At 42.5% G+C, this 26,747-nt stretch overlaps 1 protein-coding gene across 5 annotated transcripts in view; it reads left to right on the top strand.

Moving 5' to 3' along the window:
* The window catches only part of RIOX2 (ribosomal oxygenase 2), an 845,240-nt gene that overhangs the window by 480,155 nt on the left and 338,338 nt on the right, over positions 1-26,747 (top strand). For all 5 annotated transcript variants that reach the window (XM_086934530.1, XM_086934533.1, XM_086934532.1 and 2 more), the window contains one exon: positions 22,595-22,698. In XM_086934530.1, the coding sequence (XP_086790656.1) occupies positions 22,595-22,698 (104 nt within the window). The remainder of the gene's footprint in view (positions 1-22,594; positions 22,699-26,747) is intronic.

The following is a 26,747-nucleotide window of genomic DNA, read 5'->3' as shown; positions in this document are numbered from 1 at the left end:
CCATAACACAGTATAAAAACCTACTGATTGCAGAAAAAAGGATCCACTTTACAAAACAGATTGAGAAAGCAAAGCATTCCTCTAAAGCACTCTTTACAGTAGTGAACAAGCTCACCACACCTAAGACTACAGGCTTCAAGGGAAATCAAAAGTCTTGTGACAACATTGCAGCTGCATTTAAAACTAAAGTCCTGGATATTTTTAAAAATTTTAGGGACACATCAGCTCACTTCCCCACCACCCCTCCGTTAAGCCCTGACTCAGGCACTAACCTCTTGCTTAGCTTCTCGTCTGTTTCATCTGAAATAGTGGCAAAATATATTGACGAAGTAAAGTCAGGATCTCCCTCTGATCCCTGCCCGCCAGCTTTTCTGAAAGGAATGGCAGATCTGGTGAGTCCTGGGTTCAATCAATCAATCAATCAATGCATTTATATAGCGCACTACTCACCCGTAGGGTCTCAAGGCGCTTGGGGAGGGGTGGTCCGCTACTGCTCGAACAGCCAGGTCTTGAGCTGCTTCCTGAAGGCGAGGTGGTCTTGGGTCAGGCGGAGTTGGGTCGGGAGGGAGTTCCAAGTCTTGGCGGCCAGGTAGGAGAAGGACCTTCCTCCTGTGGTGGCTCTTCGGATGCGGGGGATGGCGGCGAGGGCGTGGCTGGTCGATCGAAGCTGACGGGTGGGAGTGTAGAAGTTGAGGCGGTCGTTGAGGTATCTTGGGCCTTGGTTGTGTAGGGCTTTGTGTGCGTGGGTGAGGAGACGGAAGGTGATTCTCTTGTTGACCGGGAGCCAGTGCAGGTCTCTCAGGTGTCCGGAGATGTGGCTGTGTCGTGGGATGTCGAGGATGAGTCTTGCTGAGGCGTTCTGGATCCGCTGGAGTCTCTTCTGGAGTTTGGCAGTGGTTCCGGTGTAGAGGGAGTTGCCGTAGTCCAGTCGGCTGGTGACGAGGGCCTGGGTGACCGTCTTCCTGGTCTCGGTGGGGATCCACCGGAAGATCTTACGTAGCATGCGCAGGATGTTGAAGCACGACGAGAAGACGGCGTTGACTTGTCTGGTCATGGAGAGGGAGGAGTCCAGGATGAAGCCCAGGTTGCGTGCGTGGTCTGTTGGTTTGGGTGCGCTGCCCAGGGCGGGGGGCCACCAGGAGTCGTCCCAGGCGGAGGGCGAGGAGCCCAGAATGAGTACTTCCGTCTTGTCTGAGTTCAGTTTCAGGCGGCTGTTCTTCATCCACTCGGCTACTTCTTTCATCCCTTCGTGTAGGTTGGCTCTGGCGGTGGCGGGGTCGTTGGGGAGGTAGAGGATCAGCTGGGTGTCGCCGGCGTAGGAGATGATGTTGAGGTTGTGCTGGCGTGCGATGGCCGCAAGGGGGCTCATGTAGACATTGAAGAGGGTGGGGCTGAGCGAGGAGCCTTGAGGAACGCCGCAGATGACTTCGGTGGCTTCTGATCTGAACGGGGGGAGGCGGACTCTCTGTGTCCTTCCGGCGAGGAAGGAGATGGTCCATTCCAGTGCCTTCTCCTGGATTCCGACGTTGCTGAGGCGCTGCACTAGGGTGCGGTGGCAGACAGTGTTGAATGCCGCGGAGAGGTCCAGGAGGATGAGGGCAGCTGTTTCCCCGTTGTCGAGCAGGGCTCGGATGTCGTCAGTGGCTGCGATGAGGGCGGTCTCGGTGCTGTGGTTGGCCCGGAAGCCAGACTGCGAGAGGTCGAGGGATCCGTTCGTCTCGAGGAAGGCGGCCAGCTGCTTGTTGACGGTCTTCTCGATGACTTTGGCCGGAAACGGGAGGAGCGAGATGGGGTGGTAGTTTTTGAGATCGGTGGGGTCCGCTGATGGTTTTTTCAGTAGAGCGCTGAGTTCGGCGTGCTTCCAGCTCTCCGGGAAGGTAGCGGTGTCGAAGGAGGTGTTGATGATGTCACGCAGGTGGGGTGCGATGACATCGTCGGCCTTGTTGAAGACGTGGTGAGGGCAGGGGTCGGTTGGAGATCCGGAGTGGATGGGGTTCATCGTGCGGATAGTGTCCTCGGTGCTGATCGGGGTCCAGGCACGGAGGGTGGTGGTGGGGGGGCGTTGGTGCGGTCGTGGGGTGCGTCGGTTGTATGCCAAAGCTGTTGTGTATGTCTGCGATCTTGTTGTGGAAGTAGGAGGCGAGGGAGTTGCAGAGGTCTTGTGATGGGTTGATGTCATTGTTTCCGGCGTTGGGGTTGGAGAGCTCTTTGACGATGTTGAAGAGTTCCTTGCTGTTGTGTGCGTTGTTGTCCAGTCATTCCTTGAATGCTGTTTTCTTGGTGGTGTGGATCAGTTGGTGGTGTTTTCGGGTGGCGAGCTTGAGGCTGGCTATGTTGTCTGGTGTTGGGTCTCTGCGCCAGGCTCTCTCGAGGGCTAATCCTTTGTTAACAGAAATCTTGAATTCAATGTCTGTTTCTGGTAATTTTCCATCCATGTGGAAGGACACCTCCATCCTTCCACAGATGTATGACGTTACAACGCATACTTTTACAATGCCTTACTTTACAATACATTTTTTACACCGCAACATCCATTACAACGCATACCATTACAACGAATTCTTTGAAACTACCTTTACAACGCATTCCACTACAACGCATACTACATTTACAACGCATACCATTACAACGCATAACATTACATTGCATGTAAGGTAAGTTTTGGATAGTGTAGGGGTAAAAATTACTATTCTAACTCCAGGGGGTGCAACAGTAGGGTAAGTGTTGGATAGTGTAGGGGTTAAAATTACTATTCTAACTCCAGGGGGTGCAACAGTAGGGTAAGTGTTGGATAGTGTAAGGGTACTATGTGTTGTAATGCTATGCGTTGTAATGGTATGCGTTGTAATGACTGCGTTGTAATGACATGCGTTGTAGTGGTGTGCGTTGTAGTGTCATGCGTTGTAATGGTTGCGTTGTAAATGCATGCATTGTAATGGATGTTGCGTTGTAAAAGTTTCGTTGTAATGGTAGTGCGTTGTAAAAGTTGCGTTGTAAAGGTTGTTTCCCTCCTTCCGCTATTAAAAAAACCTACCCTAGACGCAACCGATCCAAATTACTACTGTCCTATAGCCCAACTTCCACTGCCTGCTAAAATTATCGATAAACTTATGAACATCCAACTTACTCTATTCATTTGCGAAAATAATGTACTGAACCACGCTCAGTTTGGTTTTCGCCGAGAACATAGCACAGAAACGGCACTCATTAAAGCCACAAAGGAGATCACAGCGGTGATGGATGGGGGAGGTACGGCTGCTCTAGTACTCCTCGACCTATCAGCTGCTTTCGATACCGTTGATCATTCTCTTTTGCAACAGCGGCTGGAGAGTCTGGGCGTCAGGGGCACTGCACTGGCCCTACTGCCCTCCTTTCTCAACGATAGGAAGCTAACAGTTTCAGTCGATGGGTACCACTCTGAGCCTTATACCCTTCCATACGGTGTGCCACAGGGCTCCTCTCTGAGCCCATCTCTGTTTAGCATATATGTATTTGAACTGGCCCCTTTGATTCAGGACTTTGGGTTCAATCTTACATCTTACGCTGATGACACCTGGATTGTGGTGGCAGCATACAAAAATCAGGTCCCCCCTACTCAGCGATTTCAGAATTGTTTGTGTGCCATTAATCGATGGATGACCACACACGGTCTTAAACTTAGCTCTGATAAAACAGAGATTCTGATCTTTGGTAACATGCAACCAAACTGGGGTAATCTGTGGTGGCTGGCAGAGACGGGAGATCCACCAAAACCTGCAGTTAAAGCCAAGAACCTGGGTGTGTGGTTTGACAACAAACTCTCTTTCACCCAGCACACAAATGCAATTGTTTCCCCTGCCCACTTTCTCATTAAGAAAGTCAGGAAGATGCTTCCTTACATTCCTATGGACACCAGAAAAATATGTAGTTACATCATTGATTCAGTCGAAGCTTGACTATTTTAACAGGCTGTTTTCATATATTCAGACACAACAGGTGATGGACCGAATGTGGATCAATGTCACACACTCAACCCAGTCCAAAGATCTGGGCCCAAATCCATCGTTATTTTGCACTCCACACCACCCTGGGTTAGACAATGGCGATATGCAAATCAGCTGTGACCCTGTGCCCCATGGGAACAGTCCAGTCCGAACTACAAAAGCCATGTCCTTCCCAGAACGGAATCAAGCATCCGAGGACCGGACCGGTTTCGAGGTAACACCTCTCATCAGCCTGGCTAGCTTGACTCCAGTGGTGTGGAGTGCCTGGGACCCACGTCTGGGCATCCCCAGCGCACTTAGGGCGGAATATGCAAACACAACAGGTGATGGACCGAATGTGGATCAATGTCACACACTCAACCCAGTCCAAAGATCTGGGCCCAAATCCATCGTTATATTGCACTCCACACCACCCTGGGTTAGACAATGGCGATATGCAAATCAGCTCTGACCCTGTGCCCCATGGGAACAGTCCAGTCCGAACTACAAAAGCCATGTCCTTGGATGCTTGATTCCGTTCTGGGAAGGACATGGCTTTTGTAGTTCGGTATTTTCCAAAAAATAATCAGAAAACAAGCTGATCCACACTAAAAATGTGTCGTAATTCTTCTTTTTAAACTTCTTCTTTACGCGTTTGCATCAGTTTCTTAAATCTACTCGTGAATGCATTACATCATGTATCCACTTCTTTACAGCATATATCTGTTGTTTCCCAATGCATTTTGGTATATTATACATTCTTCAGGGGAATTATAAAACAAAACAGCAGAAACTAATATGTATATCCATCAAAAATCCACTAGGGATACAACAGACCACTGCTTCGATTCATTAATGCTTGTTAAAAGATGAATCAAGTGGTAAATATCATGCTTCCACAACCATAATCCAAAGCAATGTGTGTATAACGTTGTGCTACCTTAACCCTATACATAAACAACCCATATGCCTTTAACTAACCTGTGTCTTGCTGTCTACCTGTAAAAAGAAACCACACATCAAACATTCATGTCCATCTGTATACCGTATGTTACTGATGTGCCATTGGACTGCTTGCTGTTGAGTTACAAAAAATCATACCTGTGCATTAACTTTAAATTGTCTTCAACATCTGTATGGAAATAGTTGCTACCAGCTCAAAAACGACGTGCTGCAGCACTACATGAGAAAGAAAGAAACACTGTCTGTCTATCTTGCACGATCCGGGTCTTTTTCCCCAAGTTACAATCTGCCGTACTTTGCTCTTACCTTACTGCCACATTTCACTTCTCCACAAAATCCACTGTCATTAGTCAACTATCCGCTCCAAAAAGTACCACCGTGCTCAACATCAAGTCGAACATTGTCTAGACAACCATTCCCTTTGGACCCAGTAATTTTGGTTGAAAAAGCACCCATTACTAGGCAACCAGACACAGACATAGATAATATACTGGTACAAGAAGGCCAAGAGGGACAAGTGATCGATAGCCAAGCCGAACAACACTCTTTTCATGACTGTACCCAGGAGCCTCAGCCTGAACCCCAGATTAGCAAGCGCACTAATAAACAAAGGACACAGGGTGCACAGCGTCGTAAGCAACAAAATACCCCACTGAGTGCCCTGGAAACCTCTATCAAGGACATGGTGGAGAAGGTCCTGGTTGACAAGCTTGAAGGGGTACTCATACAAATCTCCACAGATATTATTGATACTCTAAGGGATTGTGTTTCCGATATTCTAAAGAAATGTGACAGGATAAATAAATTTGTAACATCTTTCGAGAAAGATCCTCGGTGCCCACCACCCAAAATCACTCCACAGTCCCCCTCTAACCCACAGAGGCAACCCCAATCCCCTATGGAGCAGGGAAATACCGTACTAGCCTATCCCCAGATTCCACCTGCACCACCACTAGGGTCAATTGGTCGCGGAACGGGGCAAGGGGACAGCACAATTATTACTAAGCTGCCTTTTGCACCTAAACCTTGCCCACCACAGATAATGCCCCTGGCATCTACCCAAGATGGGCTTAACCGAGCAGGGCCTAGAAGACCTCGCCCGAGACCACCAGTTCACCTCCCACCAGAAGTTACACCGTTTGTTGCAATTTTGGTGAATATACCAGTATTAAAACCAGGGGAAATTGAGTCTAATGACTCACAGTTGGACAACATAAAAACATGGTGCAATGCTAACTGTACTGGCCCTAATAATATCTCTGAATACATTCAGACAGGTAGACGTGTGGATTGGGTGGGATATACAAAGAAGAAATTCTCTGGGGATTGTCTAATTGTTAACTTTAACAGACCCCATGAGGCCTCCCGTTTATTTTGGGATGCAACCGAGATTAGAGAGGATAGGATAAGAGCAGCCCCCTTAGGTTTCTTCTACCCCCCACCAGCACCACCAAAAAAGCTTCCTGAAAGGGCAAGTCGCAATAGTTTCCCAACCAAAACCCATCGTATTAGCCCTTGGGCGACACAAACAACTGGTATGTTACCTAAAATCCATGTAAACCAGGGATGTGAATTAAGAAATGGTCTGGAGTTATCAAATATGTTTTCGGCACTATCAAATCTGGAGGAAATTGATTGACTAGCTACTTGTGACTGTATTACTGACCCATTGCCTACAACTAATAATAGCAGCGTAAGGGGTATTACTGTTAACTTAATGAGTTGGAATATCGCAGGACTCCGCTCGAAAAGGGAAGATACAAATTGGTTGAATATATTGAAAAAGTATGATGTGATAGCGCTGCAGGAGACATGGGATATGGATTGTGATTTTTGGTTAGATGGGTATACATCCTACTTCCTTGCTGCACAACCCTCAAACTCTGGTCGCAACAAAGGAGGTTTACAGTTTTTACTATCAGTCAAAATGAATGGAACTGCGAAAGTAATAAACACGCTATCCCAAAATTTTCTAGCTTTGGAAGTCACATTGACTAATAAATCTAAATGTGTTTACATTAACTTCTATAACGCTACCCAAAGCACCGGTGACATCGAAAATCTCAATTCCTTGAATAAGTTTTTGTGTAATTTTAAAGAGAGTCAAACCACGCCGACATATTTTATACTGTTGGGAGATTTTAATGTACATTTATGCCAACAAAACTGTCATTTAATAGATCATTTGAATGTAGACATGTTCCAACCCCCACATTTTGAACATTCTGTTAAAGGGTCGGCCCTAGAAGATCTGCTTTTTGAAAATGAACTTTACGAACCAGAGTTCTTTGATAGTAAAGAAAGGGTCTCAACCTGCAGAGCTAGGGATTGCAACACTATCATTGATTATATATTTATTTCACCAGTTATGCTGCAGAATGTTATTTTTTATAATGCTATACATACCACACATAGTGATCACAACCCGGTTGTGTTGAACATGGAGGATAATATTTTATTTCTGTTTAATAAAAATTCTGAAGTAGATATCGTCGTCGATATCACTACAAAGGATCAAGGGAGACGGGTGAAATGGAGTAAAATCATACCTGAGGAGTTCCTTTACTCCCTTAACGAGAAAGTGGGCAGCGACATTAATGTCTGCAGGGAGCCATTGAGATTCAAAGGGAATATCATTGGGTCCTTTGAAGCCATCTGTCGCCAGGTGGCAGATGACCTAAAATGTAAGTCCACAAACAGAGAGAGAAAGGCTGAGGGGTGGTTTAATAACGCATGCTCCAAATCACATCGAGAACTCCATAAAGCACTGAAAAAGGTACCCCGTGACAGAGTGGAGGTGGCGAGGCTTAGGAAGCAGTACAATCAGGATATCCAAGCGAGGAAAAAGGAAATAAAGAAACAGGCGTGGGATAATCTGTATGAAAAAGCTACCCTGAGGGACAGCGCAAAATTCTGGACCATTGTTAATACACCTTTGTTCAATGGGAAAGAAAATGCGACATTGGAGGTAAATATCCCTGAGAAGGAATGGCTGGACCATTTCCAAAAAATTTACGGCAGCAACCTCGACTTAGGACCTTCTAATCTAACACCGACTGACACTCAAGTCCCCCTTCTAAGTTTCACTATTAAAGAGGTACAGAGTGCAATTGAGGATATGACATCACAGAAGGCCCCCGGGCCAGATGGCGTACCCGCCGATATGTACAAAACAAACTCAGCAATGTGGTCAGTTGTACTTACTAATGTCTTCAATGTAGTCGGTATAGACAAGATAAGACCTCCAACTACCTGGTCACAGGCTGTCATCATCCCCATATTTAAGAAGGGTCAAAGGGGGGACCCTAGATGCTACAGACCCATATCTTTGCTAGATTCCTCATTTAAAATCTTGGGCAAAATAATACTAGAAAGAATCTCAGCCTGGACCACTGATAAAAACATCTTGTGTGAAGCGCAGTATGGGTTTAGATCTGCCAGAGGTACAGAAGATCAATGCCTTAATTTACACCTTATACTGAGCAAATATACTGTAGCATCAAGGGGGATGATGTACTTGGCCTTCATGGACTTGTCCACAGCTTTTGACCTAGTTAATAGGTCAAAGCTGTGGACAATACTCCTAGAAAAGGGACTGGATCGTGCACTCGTGGATTTTTTGGCGCGACTCCACAGTGATTTAAGGGCAACTATCCGTATGTCCCAAGAAGGGAACTGTACCGCCTTTTTTAAATCGGGAAGGGGAGTGCGCCAAGGGTGCATTTTGGCACCTATGCTCTTCTCCCTTTATATTAACTCCCTGGGCGAGTCCTTAAAAACTGCCTCTGCAGACGTGCCGTGCATGGGTGGTTCCGTGACGCCGGTACTTTTATATGCCGACGACACGGTACTGATGTCAAGGACCCCCAGGGGTCTTCAACACCTACTTAATACATTTGGGGCATTTATGCAAGATTTGGATTTAGTGATAAATGCAGGAAAGTCGCATGTCATGGCTGTTGGTAATTCTAAAAGTAACACTAGAACCCTGTACTGTAATGGTGCCGCACTTACTAAGGTTAAAACCTTCACATATTTAGGAGTGGTGTTCGACGAGAAAGGGACATGGGCACCACAAATCCAGAACAAGACCGCTGATGTAAAACGATCATCTGCTGCTATATTGGGGTTCGCCAAACGTATTGGCGGCAAACCACCAGAGGCTATATTATCCATATACAAAGCCAAAACCCTGGCAATAGCCAGATATGGAGCCTCTATTTGGGGATATAAGAACACAACCCATATCCAAAGGGCAGAGAATATATTCCTGCGATCCGTTCTGGGCTTACCAAAATCCACACCTGCTTTCTCAATACATATGGAACTAGGGGTGGGTTATATTGAAGATATGTTGTCTCTCGCACCATTAAGGGCATGGATTAAAACTTGGCTTAATCCCAATTTAACATTAAATCACACGATTATTAAAGACTGCATGGGGCGGGATCGTGTGGCAGAGATTGAGTGGCTTTCATACATCAAGAAAATAGCAGAATACCTGGGCCGCCCCGATCTATATACCAACCCTGAAGGCCTAAAAAAAGATGACATTAGTTGGGCAAAACTGGAATATACAAAGAAAAGAGAAGCCGAAAGAGAAACACGCGAAATTCTGAAGCCGACCGTGAGGTCACACTTTCTGACAATCACATCTTTAGCTATCGAACCATACTTGGCGATAGTAAACAAACCTTTCCACCGGTGGCTTCTCACCAAATTTCGCTTTAATCAGTCTCACCTCTTGCTGGGTGAATACAGTAAATGGTGTAAACCCCATGAGAACGCCCCCTGCAAGTGTGACGATTTCTCAGACCAGGATTCTCTCAATTTTTTCTTTTTTTGTCCATTATTCAGAATTGCAAGAGAGAAATACATTAAGCCCATATTAAAAGATCAAATGTTTACCCAAGTCAAACCGGCTTTTCTGTTTTTACAGTTAATGGAAACACCTCTAATCATGTATGGGGTAGCACATTTTCTCACAATGTCTATTAGGTCTCGTCGAAAAAGACCTCAGTCACTGACTAACTGATCTAGCTTTTGTTAAAAACTGTACGCCCAGGCGGGGTAGCACTGTTAATTGATTGTATTATAGGTTTGTAAATATTACTGTAAATAGACCATCGAACAAACCCCATATTACAAACCGTACAAATGAAATGAAATTTTGTAGGAAACTACAGACAGTGCAGAGATGATGCTAAACTTTTTGATACCTCTAAAACCTTTGTAAATATATCGTGGTATTAATGAAATTTGTATTTGTATATAATGTGTCTTGTTTTTAAGCTATTTATATAAAAAAAAAATTGTATACTCCAATGATCAACTATGAATGTATAGCATACTTTTATGATTTTAATCTAATCGAATAAAGTGTTTTTGACTCTGACACTCTGACTCTGAAGTCGAACGCTCATAATGAAAGCGCGTCTGACGTCATTATAACCAACAAAAAAGAAGGACTGTCGTCCCCTCTTCAAATGTGGCTCCGCCATCTTTGCCTGGTGTAAAACCTGCTCTACTTGCATTAGCCACAAGCACCCTATGTGTTCCCTGCCCCACTAAAGAATAAACAGACTAATAATCCTACCAAAAAATACTGTAAGTGTATAACTAATAAATAACTAATATCTACTGCATATGTAATATGTACACAAACCCTTATTGTATCAGCTACACACCCATTAATACCACACGTGACCTTTTGGGTTCATGTTTAAACCAGCTGCGACCTTCACATGTATTATAAATAACAGTTACAAACTGTACAGTATACACAAAAATGCTTCATAAAAAACATCACATTTCCAATTTGTCATTGAGCCCACAAGGTTCCAGCGTATTCAAGTGACGATTCCAATATGTTTCTCTCTGAGACAATTGACGGTTGACATCATCATGTGACATTTCGTCCAATTTCGATAACACAGTAAAGCGTAATTGTGGAATGGAATGTTGTCTGGCATTCCAGCGTACTGTCAAATTAGACTTAGGGTTCTTGTTTCTTATCAAACTCTTATGTTCGGTAATGCGAAATTTTACTTTCCTTGTAGTTTTCCCTACGTACACTAGCCCACACGGGCATTTGATGGCATACACTACCATATGTCTGTTGCAATCTGCTGTGTGCCTCAACTTGATGTGCTTGCCTGTATGTGGGTGTGTGAACACATCCCCTACTATCACGTTGCCACAGTGACTACAATTGTGACACTTGATCATCCCCTTGTGGTGTAGTGAGTCCTGCTTACCACTACCTCGTCAGAATTTATCAGCACCACAACATCAAGAAAAAATGTATCAATGAAGAACCATAATGGAAGTAAAAGAGGAAGGTGACAGAGAAGAAAAAATTATGACTTTGTCAAGAAAAATTCGCCCACTCCTAGCACATGCTGCCTGATGACGAGGGGAAGGTCTGCACAGCACACAGGACTAAGTGAGCCCAATAGTCTGTCAATATCGTCTCTGGGACAAAAATATCAACAATTTAAATGTAGAAAGACGAGGAGCTAGACAAGGGTCCCCATGGCCAAGCACAAGTTGTACCTGACTCTCCAAGGTCCAAATTTCTCCCGAACTCCTAAATTACACTCTGTCACAACCAGGGGTCACGCGTACCAGCTCTCACACCCAGCAGGCCAAGCTAATAACACCTCTGTTTTCTTTCAGATACGACCAGTGTTAAGAAACCATCAGGACTAAGAAGACTCCTTTGATTAAAAAACTAAGATCAAGATGCTGGCTCTATATAACATCCAGAGCCTATACATACCATCTGTGTTACACTCAGCCGTCCAAGCGGTGAGGCCCCACCTCTGTATCACACCCAGGGATCAAGCATACCATCTGTGTGGCGTCCAGTTGTCCAAGCCATCACTATATCACACCCAGAGACAAGTGTACTATCTGTGTCACAGCCAGCGCCTCCTGTATCACTCCCAGAGACGCTACCATCGCTGTCACAGCCAGTGGTCGAAGCAACTAAACAACCCTCACCTTTCCTAGTGTGCTATCGAAAAATGTGACCTCCGTGGGATAGCCTACGAGGCCGCCTTAAGTCTGCTTAGCTCGGACACATAAAATAAGCAGTATATCAGATTTCTGTTAGTGGCATGGCACTCAGGTTAGATTTTTTGCTTCTTCCTAGTTTAACATATGCCAAATTTTGGGGCTAAGGATCAGATGTAGTCTCTTACCCACTGCGCAGATGTGAATCCGTACAGGCAGGGACCTGTTCCTTCGGCTGCCATGGTGCTTGGACAACCAATTACTCCTCACTGGCTCACCTAGATAAAATTCACCTTGAAAAAATAAAAGACAATAGGCGTTTGGTAAAACAAGAACAGTTGATTTAATTAAACACAGCGGCTGGTAGAGCAGATTACAGAGTCGGGGTCCGAAGTCTGTCTCGAAGTACATTGGTTTTGTGTGTCATTTTATACATTACATGAAGCATCATAAAATATTTTGTGCATTCCTTTGGAGGCTGAAATCTGGGTCTAGTCACAAGGCTGTAAATCTGGTCATTCGATAAGAAGTGTAGATGGGTCTCGACCTTGCATGGAAACAATGTGGGGCCAGTGGGTACGTGTCCAGATGTCCGGCATGGGGAGTGTGTGATCACTATGTGTAGTGTGCATGCTGTGTTATGATTGACTGAGTGTCCCTAACTTAGTGCAGCATCAGAATTTATGGTGGTTTGAGGATGCACACCCCTGCGGCCAAACATTTTTTATTGGGGCCAATCTCTTAAGACGATTGTAGTGTTGTTGCCTAATCTGTGGAATTGATCTGAGTTTTCCAGTTCGGATGTTTGTCTAAGGGTTACATGTCACCCCACCTGTCATCTGTCAATCAGTTGCTTCAGGCCTAGGTCGCAGGGCCTGCCTGACTCTGGGTTGAAGAGGAGGTCATATTGGATAAATTCAACAATAGTGTTGCAAGTTACATTATTATAGGTACTTATTTCATGATGTGCATTGATATAGTATTTTCCAGTATGAACAATAAAGAACTAGAATCTTCACTTCTCTCCAAAAAGGTGCCTGCACTGGGAAACCTGCAGCTAGAGAGCACCACTTTAGCATCATTCACTCTGCTGTACATGACAACTTTTTTTTATTTCAACTGCTACAAGTTCTAGAAGTAAATGAGCTCAAGAAAACGTTATTTTCCGTGTGTTGGAATTATATTATATCTGCACATCCTGCAATGTGGGTGAGGTCTATCCTCTGTTGCACTACTTTGATTTTTTGCAATATTATCTCAATCCGTAAACTTATTTATTTTGTTATTTTTTTTCCCCTATACCATAGTCAAATATTTGTAGTGGTCAACAATAATGATAGGTTTGGCTTTATTTATGGTAATAATATATTACTTTACTTTAAATAAGCCTAGACACTCACTGGAAAAAACAAACATTAAAGTAACATTAGTGTAGAGTGGAATGAAGTGGAATACATTGAAGTGACATAGCATAGAGTTGAGTAAACTGTTATAAACTGGAGTGACATCAAATACAGTAGAGTGGAGTGTTGTGTCATACAGTGTTGGAAACTGTCATAGAGTGGAGTGTTGTACAATAGAATGTAAGGGCATAGAGTTGAGTACAAATTTGGACAGTGGATTCTATGGGGATAGAGGCGCATAGAGTGTAGTAGATGTACAATGAAGTGATGCACAATTGAGTAGTGTAGACTGGAGTAACATATAGTGGAATTACATAGATTAGAGTGTTGTACGTTGGAGTAGCTTAGATAGTAATACTGTGTAGTGTACATTGGAGTTGTGTAGAGGAGTGGCATACAGTGGAGTGGCTTACAGTGGAGTGTTGTAGACTGAAGTGACAGACCAAGTAGTGGGGTAGAGTGTAGTAGCATACATTGGAGGAGCGTCCAATGGAATAGCATAGATGAAGTGGGGTGGAGTGGAGTAGCGTACAGTGGAATGGCACACAGTGGAATTGCGTACAGTGGAATGCCACATAGTGGAATTGCGTACAGTGCATTGTTGTAGAGTGAAGTGGTATCTAGTGGAATAGAGTGGAGTGGCGTACAGTGGAATGGCTTAGAATGGAACAGAGTATACTAGAGTAGCGTCCACTGGGAGTGTGTTATAGTGGAGTGGCGTACAGTGGAGGAGCGTACAGTGTGAGAGCACAGTTTGGAGCTGCGTACAGTGAAGTTGCGTACAGTGTAATAGCGTAGAGTGGAGTGTCGTGCAGTGGAGAGGCATAGAATAGCATATTTTGCAGTGGCTTAGAGTGGAGTGGTGTACACTGGAGTGGCATATATTGGAATACCGTAGAGTGAAGTGGTGTATAGCCTAGTGGCCTACAGTGGAGAGGCGTAAGGATGCATGTGAAATTTAGCAGCAATGTAGATTATGGTGCGCAGAGTAACGCAAACAGCGAATTGCTAGGCCTTAATTATATTTTGGGCCATTGTAAGCGCAGTAACTTTGAGGTATACCATGGTACATGTTGATGACAAGCCAGTATTTAATTGGGTGATGGCTATTTTTAGAAAATTAAAAGGCTGCCATATTGGTTTTACTACACTTTGGCTGTGTTCTGTGTTAGGGCCTTAGATATAGGTAAGTAGTAGGTTTTATTGTAGGTCCGTACCTAATATAACTTTAATCAAGTGGCAGTAGGTTGGCTAAATTCACTTATATTTTTTAACATATTTTTAAAAGAAGTTTACAGAGTACTGCGCTAGTACCTAGTGAGTACTGCAGTTTTTAAAAAAAGTTGAGGAGTGTTCGCACAGTATTTTGTTAGGTTTTTGCACTTTGTTTAACAGAATTAAATATGGTAAACATTTTAAATGTACTGTACTTCACTACATTTGTGAAACGTAGTGTATTTGTGATTTTTCCATTTTTAAAGATTTTTACAAATTTGTTTTTCAAGTACTGCGGTACTCCATAACATTTTTTAAATATATAGAAACTTATAATTATTTTCCCTACCAATGTCTACTTTAATAAAGTTGTATAAAACCTAATTATTACCTATATCAAAGGCCCTAAGGCAGAACACTTGCAAAATGGACTTGAAACAACATGACTGCCTTCTCTCAGTTAGATGCAGGACCATCGGTATCATGCACTGAAGCCGTGATTCAGCTAATGCAGCTTAACTTGGAACATGATCTAAGGGATTGCAATGGAAGGGTGAATAATAACACAGATGATAATCTCCCCCGATATACATTCAAAAGGGGTAGAGCCCAATCAAAGATAGATTAGATCATGCTTAGCACACATAGCTGGCACAAGAATTTGGTTTTCAAGATAGATGTAAGAGAGGATAGTGACCACTATCCCCTCTGCCTTGAAGTAACAGGGTATACAACTGGAGAACAGTTATCTAAAACAAGCCCATCATCATTACAGCCTTTGATAGAGAACAACCGTAGAGCGGTCAAATGGCCATGCATTACTGATTGCATAGAGACCATGACTAACATCTATAAGGCATTTGCTGAGGTAGTAGGCCTCTATGTAGAACAAAACAGAACCCCAGTAATTGCAGTGCACCAATCTCTGGTGACAACTTTAAAACCTCTCTTAACCCCTTCGCCGCGGGGCTCAGCTCGTCATGCAACACAGTGGAGCTGTGCTCATGACGATCTGAGCTTGTCACGACTCAGCCCACTCAATGGAACCCCCCCCGCACAGGAGGGGAATTATCCCTGCTTGGGCGTTCCGCAGCAGTTATGACAAGCTCAGCTCGTCATGAGCACAGCTCCACTGTGCCTCATGACGAGCTGAGCTCGTCAAAAGCGCTGAAGGAGTTAACCAGAGTTACTATAGGAAAACCGATGCACAGTTGTGATAACTGATCACAAAAGCAATCCCTGGTATACCTTGGATTGCAAGAAGGCAAATACCTTTTTACTGCAGAAGCTAAAGCATGGGAGCGCTCATTCAATCGGGGGAGCCAGGGATAGCTTTAGAAAAATAGCTAATGCAAAAAGGAACTGGGAGGAAATGAGTCGGTGGATCTTCTCCAGGTGGCAAAATCCAGTAATACGGTAGTATTTTGGTGAAAAGTAGCTCTCGGAGGTAAGGATAAAGTTGCTTATACCCAGTATTACTTGGATTCTGCGACCTGGATTGAACACTTTACCAAACCCCAAGCTTCCCACCCATGAAAATTAGCGTTTTGCACATAGTAAAGGACACAATTAATTTTAGGCTGGAAGAAACAACGCAAGCAATTGATACTATTAATCAGGCAAAAGCCCGAGGTCTAGACCAATTGCCTGGGGACTTGTTTAAGCATGACAAAAATGTGTGGGCTCCTTATGTTAATCTGGTCCCCAATGCTATAGCTTCAGGAGCACCAATTCCAACTTCATGGAAGGGGGCTGAAATAGTTCATATCCATAAAAAGGGAGTAAGTAGAAGAACTACAGGCCCATTAGCCTAATTGATGTACTACAGAAAATCCATGCTAGACAGATTTTGAGCAGGCTAAATAAATCGATAGATGAGGATAACATTCTATCCTCATACCAGGCTGGATTCAGAGCCTGCACAAGCATGCTAGATCAAGTATTCAGACTTCTGTGCATCCTCTGGAAATGCACTAAGAGGGGCCACATCTGCATAGTGTGTGTAGATCAAAGGGCAGCATTCAATCTTGTACCCAGAGGACCACTGTGGGCCTCGTTCAGAAAACAGCAAGTGCCCGCAGTTTCTTTAGATTAGACAGTAAGGCTGCACCAGGATAACTACGCAAGAGTCTGCTGGGGTACAAATGGAGAGTTTACAGAACCAATTCCCATGGATAGATGACTGACACAGGGATGTGTGCCCGCGCTCACCCTGTTCTCACTCTTTATTAATGATGTGGTCAACTGCCTCCAAAAATCTAAAAATGACTTCCCTAAACTTCGTGGGAATCTGGTTCCACTGTTACTATTTGCAGATGATACCATCTTGATCTCACAGTCGCCCACTTGGATGACTTTAGTATATATTGTAAGGAAAAAGGTCTAGAAATAAATATTGGAACATTAAATATATGGCCATAAATCTTCATAAGAACTTTAGGTAAAACATCAGTGTAGGTGAATCAAAACTAAAACATGAATTACATTTCATCTATCTAGGCATAACACTTGATTCAAAGTTGTTATGGTATTCGCAAACAAAACCTTTCACATTGTTTCTCACACAGGGATCCAGGGATATCTCCAATAAATATAACTCATCCTTGAGCAAACCAATCAAACAAATCTTGGGAGATTTATAAATATAAAGCACAGGCAGTAACCTTATATGGATCTGAACTGTGGGGCATTGGCAACATTAAACAGCGAACATCTAAGGAGAACAAGGTAATGAGAAGGCTATTGGGGCAACCATTGGTAACACCACTTGTTCCGATGTTAACAATCTAAATATTAAGCAGATAGGGCATATTGTAGCACTACGCCCGCAGCCCTATTGGATCCCTTTATGGACAACCCCGGATCGGTGGATTATTGAGAGGGCATTCGAATTTTAGGCCTCAATAGACACCTAACCTTTCCTTGGCTTAGACACCTTCAGAAATGTTTTTTTGAGTTCGGTCTTACCTTCTATTGGATGGAACCGCAACTGTTGTTGCAAAGTTCTAAGAAAATCCTCAAACAAATACACTGGGAATATGTACTTCATAGTAACTCGAATCTAATCAGACTAACAACACAATTTCTCAATGCCATACCTAACCATATTATGAAGAGATTTTTTTTTAAACAATTTTTATTGAGATTTATTGTAGAGCATTTCAATGACAGTATGACATTCATTACTTGTAAAATGACAATTACCTGAATCACAAATGTTGCTACAGTCATGTGGACCATCCCGCCGTTCTCTACCCTCTCCTCCCACCCCACCCTACCGAGACATGTTGAGGAGTCACATATCATGATACAGTCACATACTTTCATCTGAGTCTCATTGAAGCTGTAGAGCTCAGATTAGGGTAGACAGGCGGATACACCTGACTGGATTTGTTCCCCCTCCAAAGTCTTTGAAAAACGGCGCCGGGAACCACAGGAGGGGGAACAAATCCAGTCAGGTGTATCCGCCTGTCTACCCTAACCTGAGCTCTACAGCTTCAATCTCTTCTCCTCCCGGTTATGGCCTCCTTACGACCACACTAAGGAACCATCAAACTACGCGAATAAAGTTCATCACCCATATTTCGCCCTCTCGGGCGTTGGCCACATCACCACTTCCGGTTCTTTCTTTCAAAAAGGCCCTGAAGATTCGCAGTCTGTTTCCCTGCGATGAAACACGTGTTGGCCAGTACAAGAGGAACAATAAACCGGTGTTTTATACCAAGAATTCTACTTCATTGAAATTCCTTTCTCGGCACCTTGCAATCTATTGACTTTGAAACACTGTCGATGTGCACATTTTACTTATGTCACTATAACTAGAAATCACTCAGACATTATTGTTAATTTCCCAGTGCAGGGGTTTTGTTGTTTTGGTACAATTTGTGTGGATTTTGCGATCCACCTTTGAGTGGTTACGAGGGATTACCGCCCGCCCTTTTGCCTGGAATCTGATACCTCATAACATTACAATACTCTGCGGTTACTTGTTATTGTTATTGTTATTGTTAATTTTGATTTATAGCGCGCCCAATCACCTGCAGGCCTCTAGGCGCTTGGAAATCGATGTCATTACAATAACTTGGTTCACTCCTGAGAGAGATGCAGCAACAGGACTACACTGCGATCAAGGCTCTTCTAAACAGCAGGGTTTTCAGAGATTTCCTGAACCGCAGGAGATTCATCTCCCTGCGTAGCCCCTCAGGCAGCTTGTTCCATAATTGGGGGGCCAGGACAGAGAAGGCTCTCCCTCCCTTGGTCACTAATTTGTAGCGGGGGCAGACCAGTAACTGAGCGTCTGATGATCTGAGTGTTCTTGTCGGGTTGTACACTTCCAGGCGAGCTTTGATATAGGCCGGCGCATGGCCGTAGATCGCCTTATGCGCTATACAGAGGCTCTTGAATTCAACCCTCTCCTTAACAGGGAGCCAGTGAAGGTTTTGGAGAAGAGGGGAGGCCTTTGTTCGTCTGGGCACTCTGAAGATTAGCCGTGCGGCGTCGTTCATTACGACCTGGAGTCTGTTTGTCGACATTTTTGGGAGGCCAAGGTGCAGGGCATTCCCATAATCGATCCGGGAGATGACAGTTGCTGCTACAATTGAACGCATCATCGAATGAGAAAGGAAGGGAGCTATCTTTCTCAATTGTCTGATGATGTTCGTGCAAGTTCCAACAACAGCGGAAACTTGACTGCACATTGACAGGTCACAGTCTAATTTAATCCCCAGGCTCTTTACGTTGGCACTAGGCTTTGGGGCTGATCCAAGCTCAGCAGGCCAATACAGATCACTCCACGGTGAGGTGGTAGATGGAATTACCAATACCTCGGTCTTATCCGGGTTGATCTTTAGTAGGTTTTTCGTCATCCAACCTACGGTGTACCTCAGGATATTTTGAGCTTGGGTTTGTGCTGTCCCTGTGTTATCGATACTCAGGACTAGCTGAGTATCGTCAGCATAGTTGTAGACTCTGCAGCCCAACTCAGCCAGGGATGCAATCAAAGGCTGCAGGTAAAGATTGAACAGAAGTGGGGATAGTGCGGAGCCCTGTGGGACTCCGCACTCTAAGAGACCCACTTCAGATATTGACTCCCCAAGTTGTATCCTCTGAGTCCTTCCCAAAAGGAAGGATCGCAGCCACTTGAGGGCCAAGCCTTTGATCCCAAAGGCCTCCAGCCTTCCCAGGAGCAGGTCATGGCTGACGGTATCGAACGCCGCTGACAGATCTAATAAAATCAGGGCGCTCGGCCTTTTGCCGTCAGCCATGCCTCTCAGTTCGTCCAACAACGAGAGCTTGGTTGCGCGCCTGTCCAATTCTGGAATACCTTAAACCCTCCCAGTAGATCAATAACATGTACGCACTGTGTGGAATGTCGGACCCGTGATAGTGTGCCTCTTCTTTCTATTATATAGGGCATTCATTATCCCAACCGGTTCTAATAGGTGCCTATCAAGTCTAAACGCCGGGTCGTCCTGTGGGACGTGTAGCCAGCAATTAATCGCGACTAGCTGGGAAGCCCAATAATATGCTTTGATATCCGGCAGGGCAATCTCGCCGTCATACCAACCCTTGATAAGTTTTTGGAGCGCTATTCGAGGCGTTTTACCTTCCCAAAGTAGCGTTGTGACCTTCACATTAATTACTCCAAAATATGTCTATGAAGAGCTTTTTGATACTATCAGCCACACTTTGCAAGAATTCTGTCCATAAAATCCCAATACGAAGCTCTCCAGATTAAGGGCTATACTGCAAAATGGAAAACACAGGGAGAATGATCCTGTACCTCATGTACCTTAGGCTATACTAAAGATATTACCACATCCTTTTCTTCTGCCAGGCATACAATAGGGCAAGGAAGAAATTGGTTTGCCCATTATATAAAAGGCTAGGGTTTAGGAAGCACCAAGATGCCCTTACAGTGATGATACACGATACAACACCATACATCATTTTTACCTTGTCCAAATATTTATAGCAGTAGTATTTGCTCAGGGTCACATGGGTCTGAAATTGTTATGAAGGAATGAGCAACAAATAACTCCTTTCTAAGTACTGTATTGTGGATGATGATTGTTGTAATGTAAATTTTGTATATCATTTATTGCACTCTTTTAAATTGACTAGTACAAAATATGAATTGGGACTGTTATATCTATATGTACTTTTATTGGATTTTAACCAAAACAAGTTATTTGAACATGCCTACATTAAGCCTTTGTAAAGGCAGTCATTATCCAATTAGATAATGACTCGTCATTGCCATGTACCTTGCTAGTTTTGTGAGATTTTGTGAAATTACCACTGTCACAGATTTTACTAAGTGTAAATGCCTTATAACTTAAAAAATACTTACCCTACTTACCTACGATACCCAAAAAGGATAATCCTTGATGTATAATCCTGACAAATTACATGTAAACCCGTTCAGCCATTTTTGCTCTACGTTGCATACAATAGTCTATAAAAAATGCATTGGTGGAGAAACACGTTTTGGGACCCCCTTTCATGTTTGCAACCCCCTAGAAATTCACCATAAAAATGAACATCTGCACAAAATGCAGAAAATGCTATACGTCTGGAAAGTTTTGTTGTGATTCGTCAAACAGATAGAAAGTTATTAGGGAGCAAAAATCTGAGGAATTCCTATATCTGGGAATCCTAACTATAATTACAGATTGTCAATCAGATTAAATGTGACTTCTTTCTTTTTATCTATTGTAGTTGTTATGTATTTGTTTATTGGTTTCCATTAGCACGTGACCATAAATTGTTTTCAGTTGTTCATGCAATAAATCCGAAACTTTGCATATACAGTCTAGTTTATTGTTGTCTTCTTTGCTACTTTTATTAGCATTGTGCTACTGAAAGCACTAGGCTTTGGCCCTTATAACTCCATATCACTTCATAACATCACTTGCAATAGCAAAAATGATCATCTACATAGTCTAATGTACATTGTTGTGAAATTTCATTACAATCCGTTCAGGCATTTTCCCACTACGTCCAATACAAAAAGTCTATGTAAAATGCATTGAGGTTAAAATCTGTTTTGGGGCACCCTTTTCTTTGTGCATCCCCTTGACCAATCACTGCAAAACATTCCATCATCCACCAATTTCAAAGGAAGAATAGAACTGGATAGGTTTGTGGAGATTCGTTAAACAGACGCAAAGGTATTAAGGGTCAAAAATACAAGGAGTTCATATCTCTGGTAACTCTAAATATAACTACAGAGTGGCTGTCGCAACCTGACAATAGTGATGTGAAAATAAGTCATATTCATTCTCCTTGGATCTTTACTCCTATTTCCACCTGAGCATCACATTTCTAGTGACTAAAGCCTTCTCTCAAACCATTCTGAATAATTTGTCAATATGAAACTCCTTCCTTCCGATAATTTTGTTTCAATTGTAAGTTTTCATTCCCTCCCATGAAACTCTGTCCACTGTCAATGCGTAATGCCTGTGCAGTTACAAATGTGCATGCTCGGTCCATCTAGTATTATTTATCATTCTGGACCAATACCAGTTCTTGCACCCATACCTCAGCCGTAGTTCCCTATCTCCCTAATACATTAGCTCATCTGGAGATCGTGGTTGCCTGTTTGTTATAACTGTTTCATGGGTAGATGTATGGTTGTTTGTCATGGACAACAGCAACCCTATTTGCTGGGATTAGGAGGAAGTGGTGGTGTTAGAGGGTTGTGTGTGTACATACACATCTATAACTGTGCGGTGTAAACTGATTAGAAAAGTGTTCCTGTCACTTCCTAGCCTGTTTAGGATGTTCCTTCGACTATGAAGGTACAAGTGTTCATATCTTTACATTACAGAAGCAAGTATGGTGACTAAACTCTTCTTGTTAATCGCATTAAATAAGCTCTAATTTTTCCCTGGTCTTATGCGTTCATGCCTTCACATTAAATGGTAAGACACAGCTAACGTCTTTCACTCTTTCAGTTTCTCAACGACAATTGAAAGAATATTCTAAATGGTATCACTGTAATTTGGGATTATCCTTGTTATTCTTTTTCAGCCTGGTGATTTCTTATATTTTCCCAGGGGAACTATCCACCAAGCTGACACTCCTGTTGGCATTTCACATTCTACTCATGTGACCATAAGTACCTACCAGAATAAGTAAGTATTCACATCGAAATGAAAGCCTAAAATCGAAGTCTGCTGCTTTTACTGATTGGTGACAAGATTTTATAATATTGTATGCAACTAACCTGTTATTTTGACGGACTGACAGTCGATAACGCTACTTTTGTATAGCGATGAAAATGCAGACATTGCTTAAACATGATTCCCTAACAAAAACATCACAAATCTGCAAATGTTTAAAATAAAACCTGTAATAATGTAACCTTAATAGTTTTAAGTATATGATGTATAGGAAAAGCAAAAGCTAAGTATATAAGTACCCTTATGCTTTGACTCTCATTGGTAATCTTTAATGAATCACTGAAGTCCTGTTTTTTAAATTGTGTTTTTTATTTTTGTATAGCAACGAATTACTCGACCAGTAGCCTCAAGGTTAATAAAGAAAATGCATAAATACAATAAATAAACCAAACTCAAAAATAAAATAGGCCCATAGTAGATGGTACAAGCAGCTATCCCTTATTTAGCATGTGATCCTGCAATTACAATGTCACATCTATGAAATATGACATTGCCAACTTAAGGATTCCTAAAGGTGTGTTGTCCCATTTCGCATCAGCATGTTACCCTTACCCTCAGTAATTACAAATCGGTATTTTTACCCCACAGTAATTACAATGTATGGTATGTTGTAATGCAAGCTGATATAGTGCATTATTTTTTAATGCAAGTTGTTTTCACACATACATAAGTGAGTTTTTATGTAAGTTAGTAATTTACAAATAAAGAGTTAAAAGATGGTTGGGACGTTTATCTCCCCCAACCAAACGAATGGATTATTGTAATTAATAGGTAAAAAGTGGAGTTGGGGTCCTTAACCATCCCCAAAAGCAAGAACATTTATTAATTTATATAGTTTTAAGTGATGGGTAAGGAGATTAAAAAGGGGGGTGGGGGGAGGGTTTAACCGCCGCTTTCCTCTGCCTCCAAAGGCAAAAATATAAGTTTTATTTGATATAGTTTTGAGGGATGGATAAGAGGGATTATGGGTGTTTATTCCATGTAAAAAAAAAGTCCACATTTATTTTTGTATTTTAAAAATATAAATATTTGGGGATTGATTACATTAAATGTGGGTGTTGTAATTTTTCTTTCAACAATGATGTAAAATGTAAATGACATGTATTTATATAGCGCAAATCACCGACCCGGTATCTAAGCGCTTGCTTAGGGAACCCGTCCTGGTATTCCCCTGTGAGATAACCCCGGCAGGGTATCCACAAGGCGAAAGTCAGGCATCCCTCCGCGAGGGGCCGTTGTGGAGATTAAGCAAGCTATTGCCCAGAGTCGCAGAGTGTGAACCCATGAATCGAGTAGGCACCGGAGCGAGAATTGTCGAGTCCGTGGAATTTTGAGCCCAAGACCCGCCGAGGCGGGGAATTGAACCCTGGTCCCGGGCTGACCTCTGCTTCCAGGTCTGCCTCCTCTAACCGGTGAGCCACACTTCTCCATGATAAATCCTCTGAGCTCTATTTGTCTGTAGCATTTTTTTGAAAGAAATACGATTCTAAACTTATTTACATGAGTATTAACATTGGTATTTGAAAAACCTTTGAATTTATTTTTAGAGCAGGATGCTAGTTGTGTAGGGGCCAGAGTGAAGAGCATTTTCAATTTTCAGTATTTAATTTTATTTTTTAATATATAAGATGATAATATATAAGATGACTACTGCAATAGGCATATTTATCTGTAGTATATTTTTTAAATACTAATCTTTCACAGTATTATTTTTTTTAATAAAAATATATTTTTTAATAAAAATATATTTTTTTTAATCTATGAAACATTGTTTTATCAGAAGAGGGATTCATGTGTTTTTTATTTTCAGATAGAGCATTCAAGACCTCTTGTATATACTTTGGTATATACTTATATATATTAGTATATACTTATATTTGTATGTACGTTCTGGGCTCTGGAGATCAGCCCTAGGACTTGTCTGCCTCCGCTTAGGGACTTTTTTTCTGTTCAATAGCCTCTATTTAACTGTCTTGCTAGAAAACAACCAGTAGAGGTCAGTAAAATACTAGAATTGCTTTCTGCTGAGGGAATTTCCTTTTTTTAATTTTTCGGGCAACTGCCTCTATTTAACTTTCTTGATAGAAAACGAGGTCAGTAAAATACCAGAATCACTTAAGCATTCTCTAGATTCCAGTCCATAGAAAATGTCTTCCACAAGCACCCGTAGACAATATTTCTCTCTGTGTGTTCCCATACCTGGCATGTCACGCAGTTTGGTGCTTACTTTCCCTCCATGTTAAAGAACAGTAGATGTTCAGCACACAGGCTAAAGTGCTGCATAGCTAAATACATATAAGTTCCCAAAGACGAGACCTGTTGCGTTGCAAATGCTTGTTTTATTTATTTTTTAGTAAACATACCTGATAGGTATTAACTAGTGTGTTTAGTAACAAAATACATAAGCATTATACCATATTTTGGTACATATGCGCTGTCGCGTCTGATGACTGCCCGCTGTGCTTGCGAAGACGTTTTGTAATGGTTACCTTTAAGCGTCTTAGAATCTGCCAATTCCTTACCATTGGTTGGTTTCACTGTCGCTCTCATTTCCATTCTTCACATTAGTCAGCAGATTCAGCGTATTCAGTTTCACTTTCTCTTTGTGTTTGACCATTCGATGGAGCATTAATCAAATACTAACTAATTGTTTTATTAGAGGCTTTACCGCTGCTCACGCACTGGTACCTATTTTTCTTGTTGTTTTTAAAGACTTCTCATGGATAGTACAATGTATGTTTGTTGATTTAAAATTGCTGTTCAGCAAACATTCTTTGCAAACATTTCTGTTTTTATTCCTGTTAGGTTCCAGAACAGCAGCAGTCAATCCTAAAATACTACACTGCCTAGTGTTTAAGTTTCTGGCCCTGTCACCCAGCGCTACTGATGCAACTTAATCCAGCTTTGACCCTCTCCTAATTCCAACACTTCATGCCCACATGTAACTCTGTCAATATACCTCACTACTGCTGTGCAGCAGTGCTGAAGTGGAATTCCATGCATAATTACCAATTTACTTAATTGTGAGAAGTTGAACTGTGTATATTCCAGTAATGGAGAACACCCAGCCCCGCACATGTACATAAATAGTATGTTATTCTTGTATGTTCTACAGCTCTACTATTTCGCCTCTACTATTCCTGTACTTCACCCCCTCAAATAGCATCATTGACGCACCTTGAAACCAGCATACAGCAGTATTCTCTACTCTAGTCTGTGGTCTCAACACACAGCTTTGCTGATGTAACTAAATCCTAGCATGCATCACTGTCTTCTACACTTGTAGTCCTTCTGTTTTGTTAACTCACAATGATCCAGTGACACAGCAATGCTCTGCATGCATATATGTGGTGCATAGGCACAGTTCTGTTGATGCACCTTCCGTCTGACATGTAGAACTGCATTCCATTGCTCTAGTTGGTTCGATGGACTCCTCTGCTTTTGTATCACAATCCTTACATGCTGCAATACCTACCATTTCATTACCTGGACACATTCTACAGCTTTCCTGGTCAGGGTTAATCAGCTTCAGCACAGTTGTTCACGAGGAACTCATTTAATTCAAAATTTATTATTTTTTGCAAGTTCTTTCTATCTTGTAGCGATTTAAGCGTAGTTAGCAATTGATACAGTTGATATGTAAAAAAAAAAATTCCTTTTAGGTTCTTTTTACTCTATGACTTTAGAAAGGAACATATAACTGGAGAGAAAAAAGGCCCAACAGAAATTCTCTTCAACACTTCAGCCTGAGCGAGTGCTCTTTGTTTATAACTACAAAATATGGTAAGTACAAACTATAACTACGACTGTACATTGATACTATTTACATACTTATTGTCTCTCTCTGGTAGCTTGGCACAGAGCAGTCAGGCTTAAATTAGAGGCAAAGTGTAAAGAATTTGTGCAACACTTCAAGCACCAAAATAGTGAAAATTCCACACAAAAAGATCCCACTCCAGGTTAGTCGAATAATAAAGCTGAGTTTAATAAATAAAGCAAGA

The sequence above is a fragment of the Lissotriton vulgaris genome, chromosome 8, assembly GCF_964263255.1.
Source record: "Lissotriton vulgaris chromosome 8, aLisVul1.2, whole genome shotgun sequence".
Classification (NCBI taxonomy): Eukaryota; Metazoa; Chordata; class Amphibia; order Caudata; family Salamandridae; genus Lissotriton; species Lissotriton vulgaris.
Note: the sequence above shows the minus strand (reverse complement) of the source record. Positions and strands in the feature narration are given on the sequence as shown.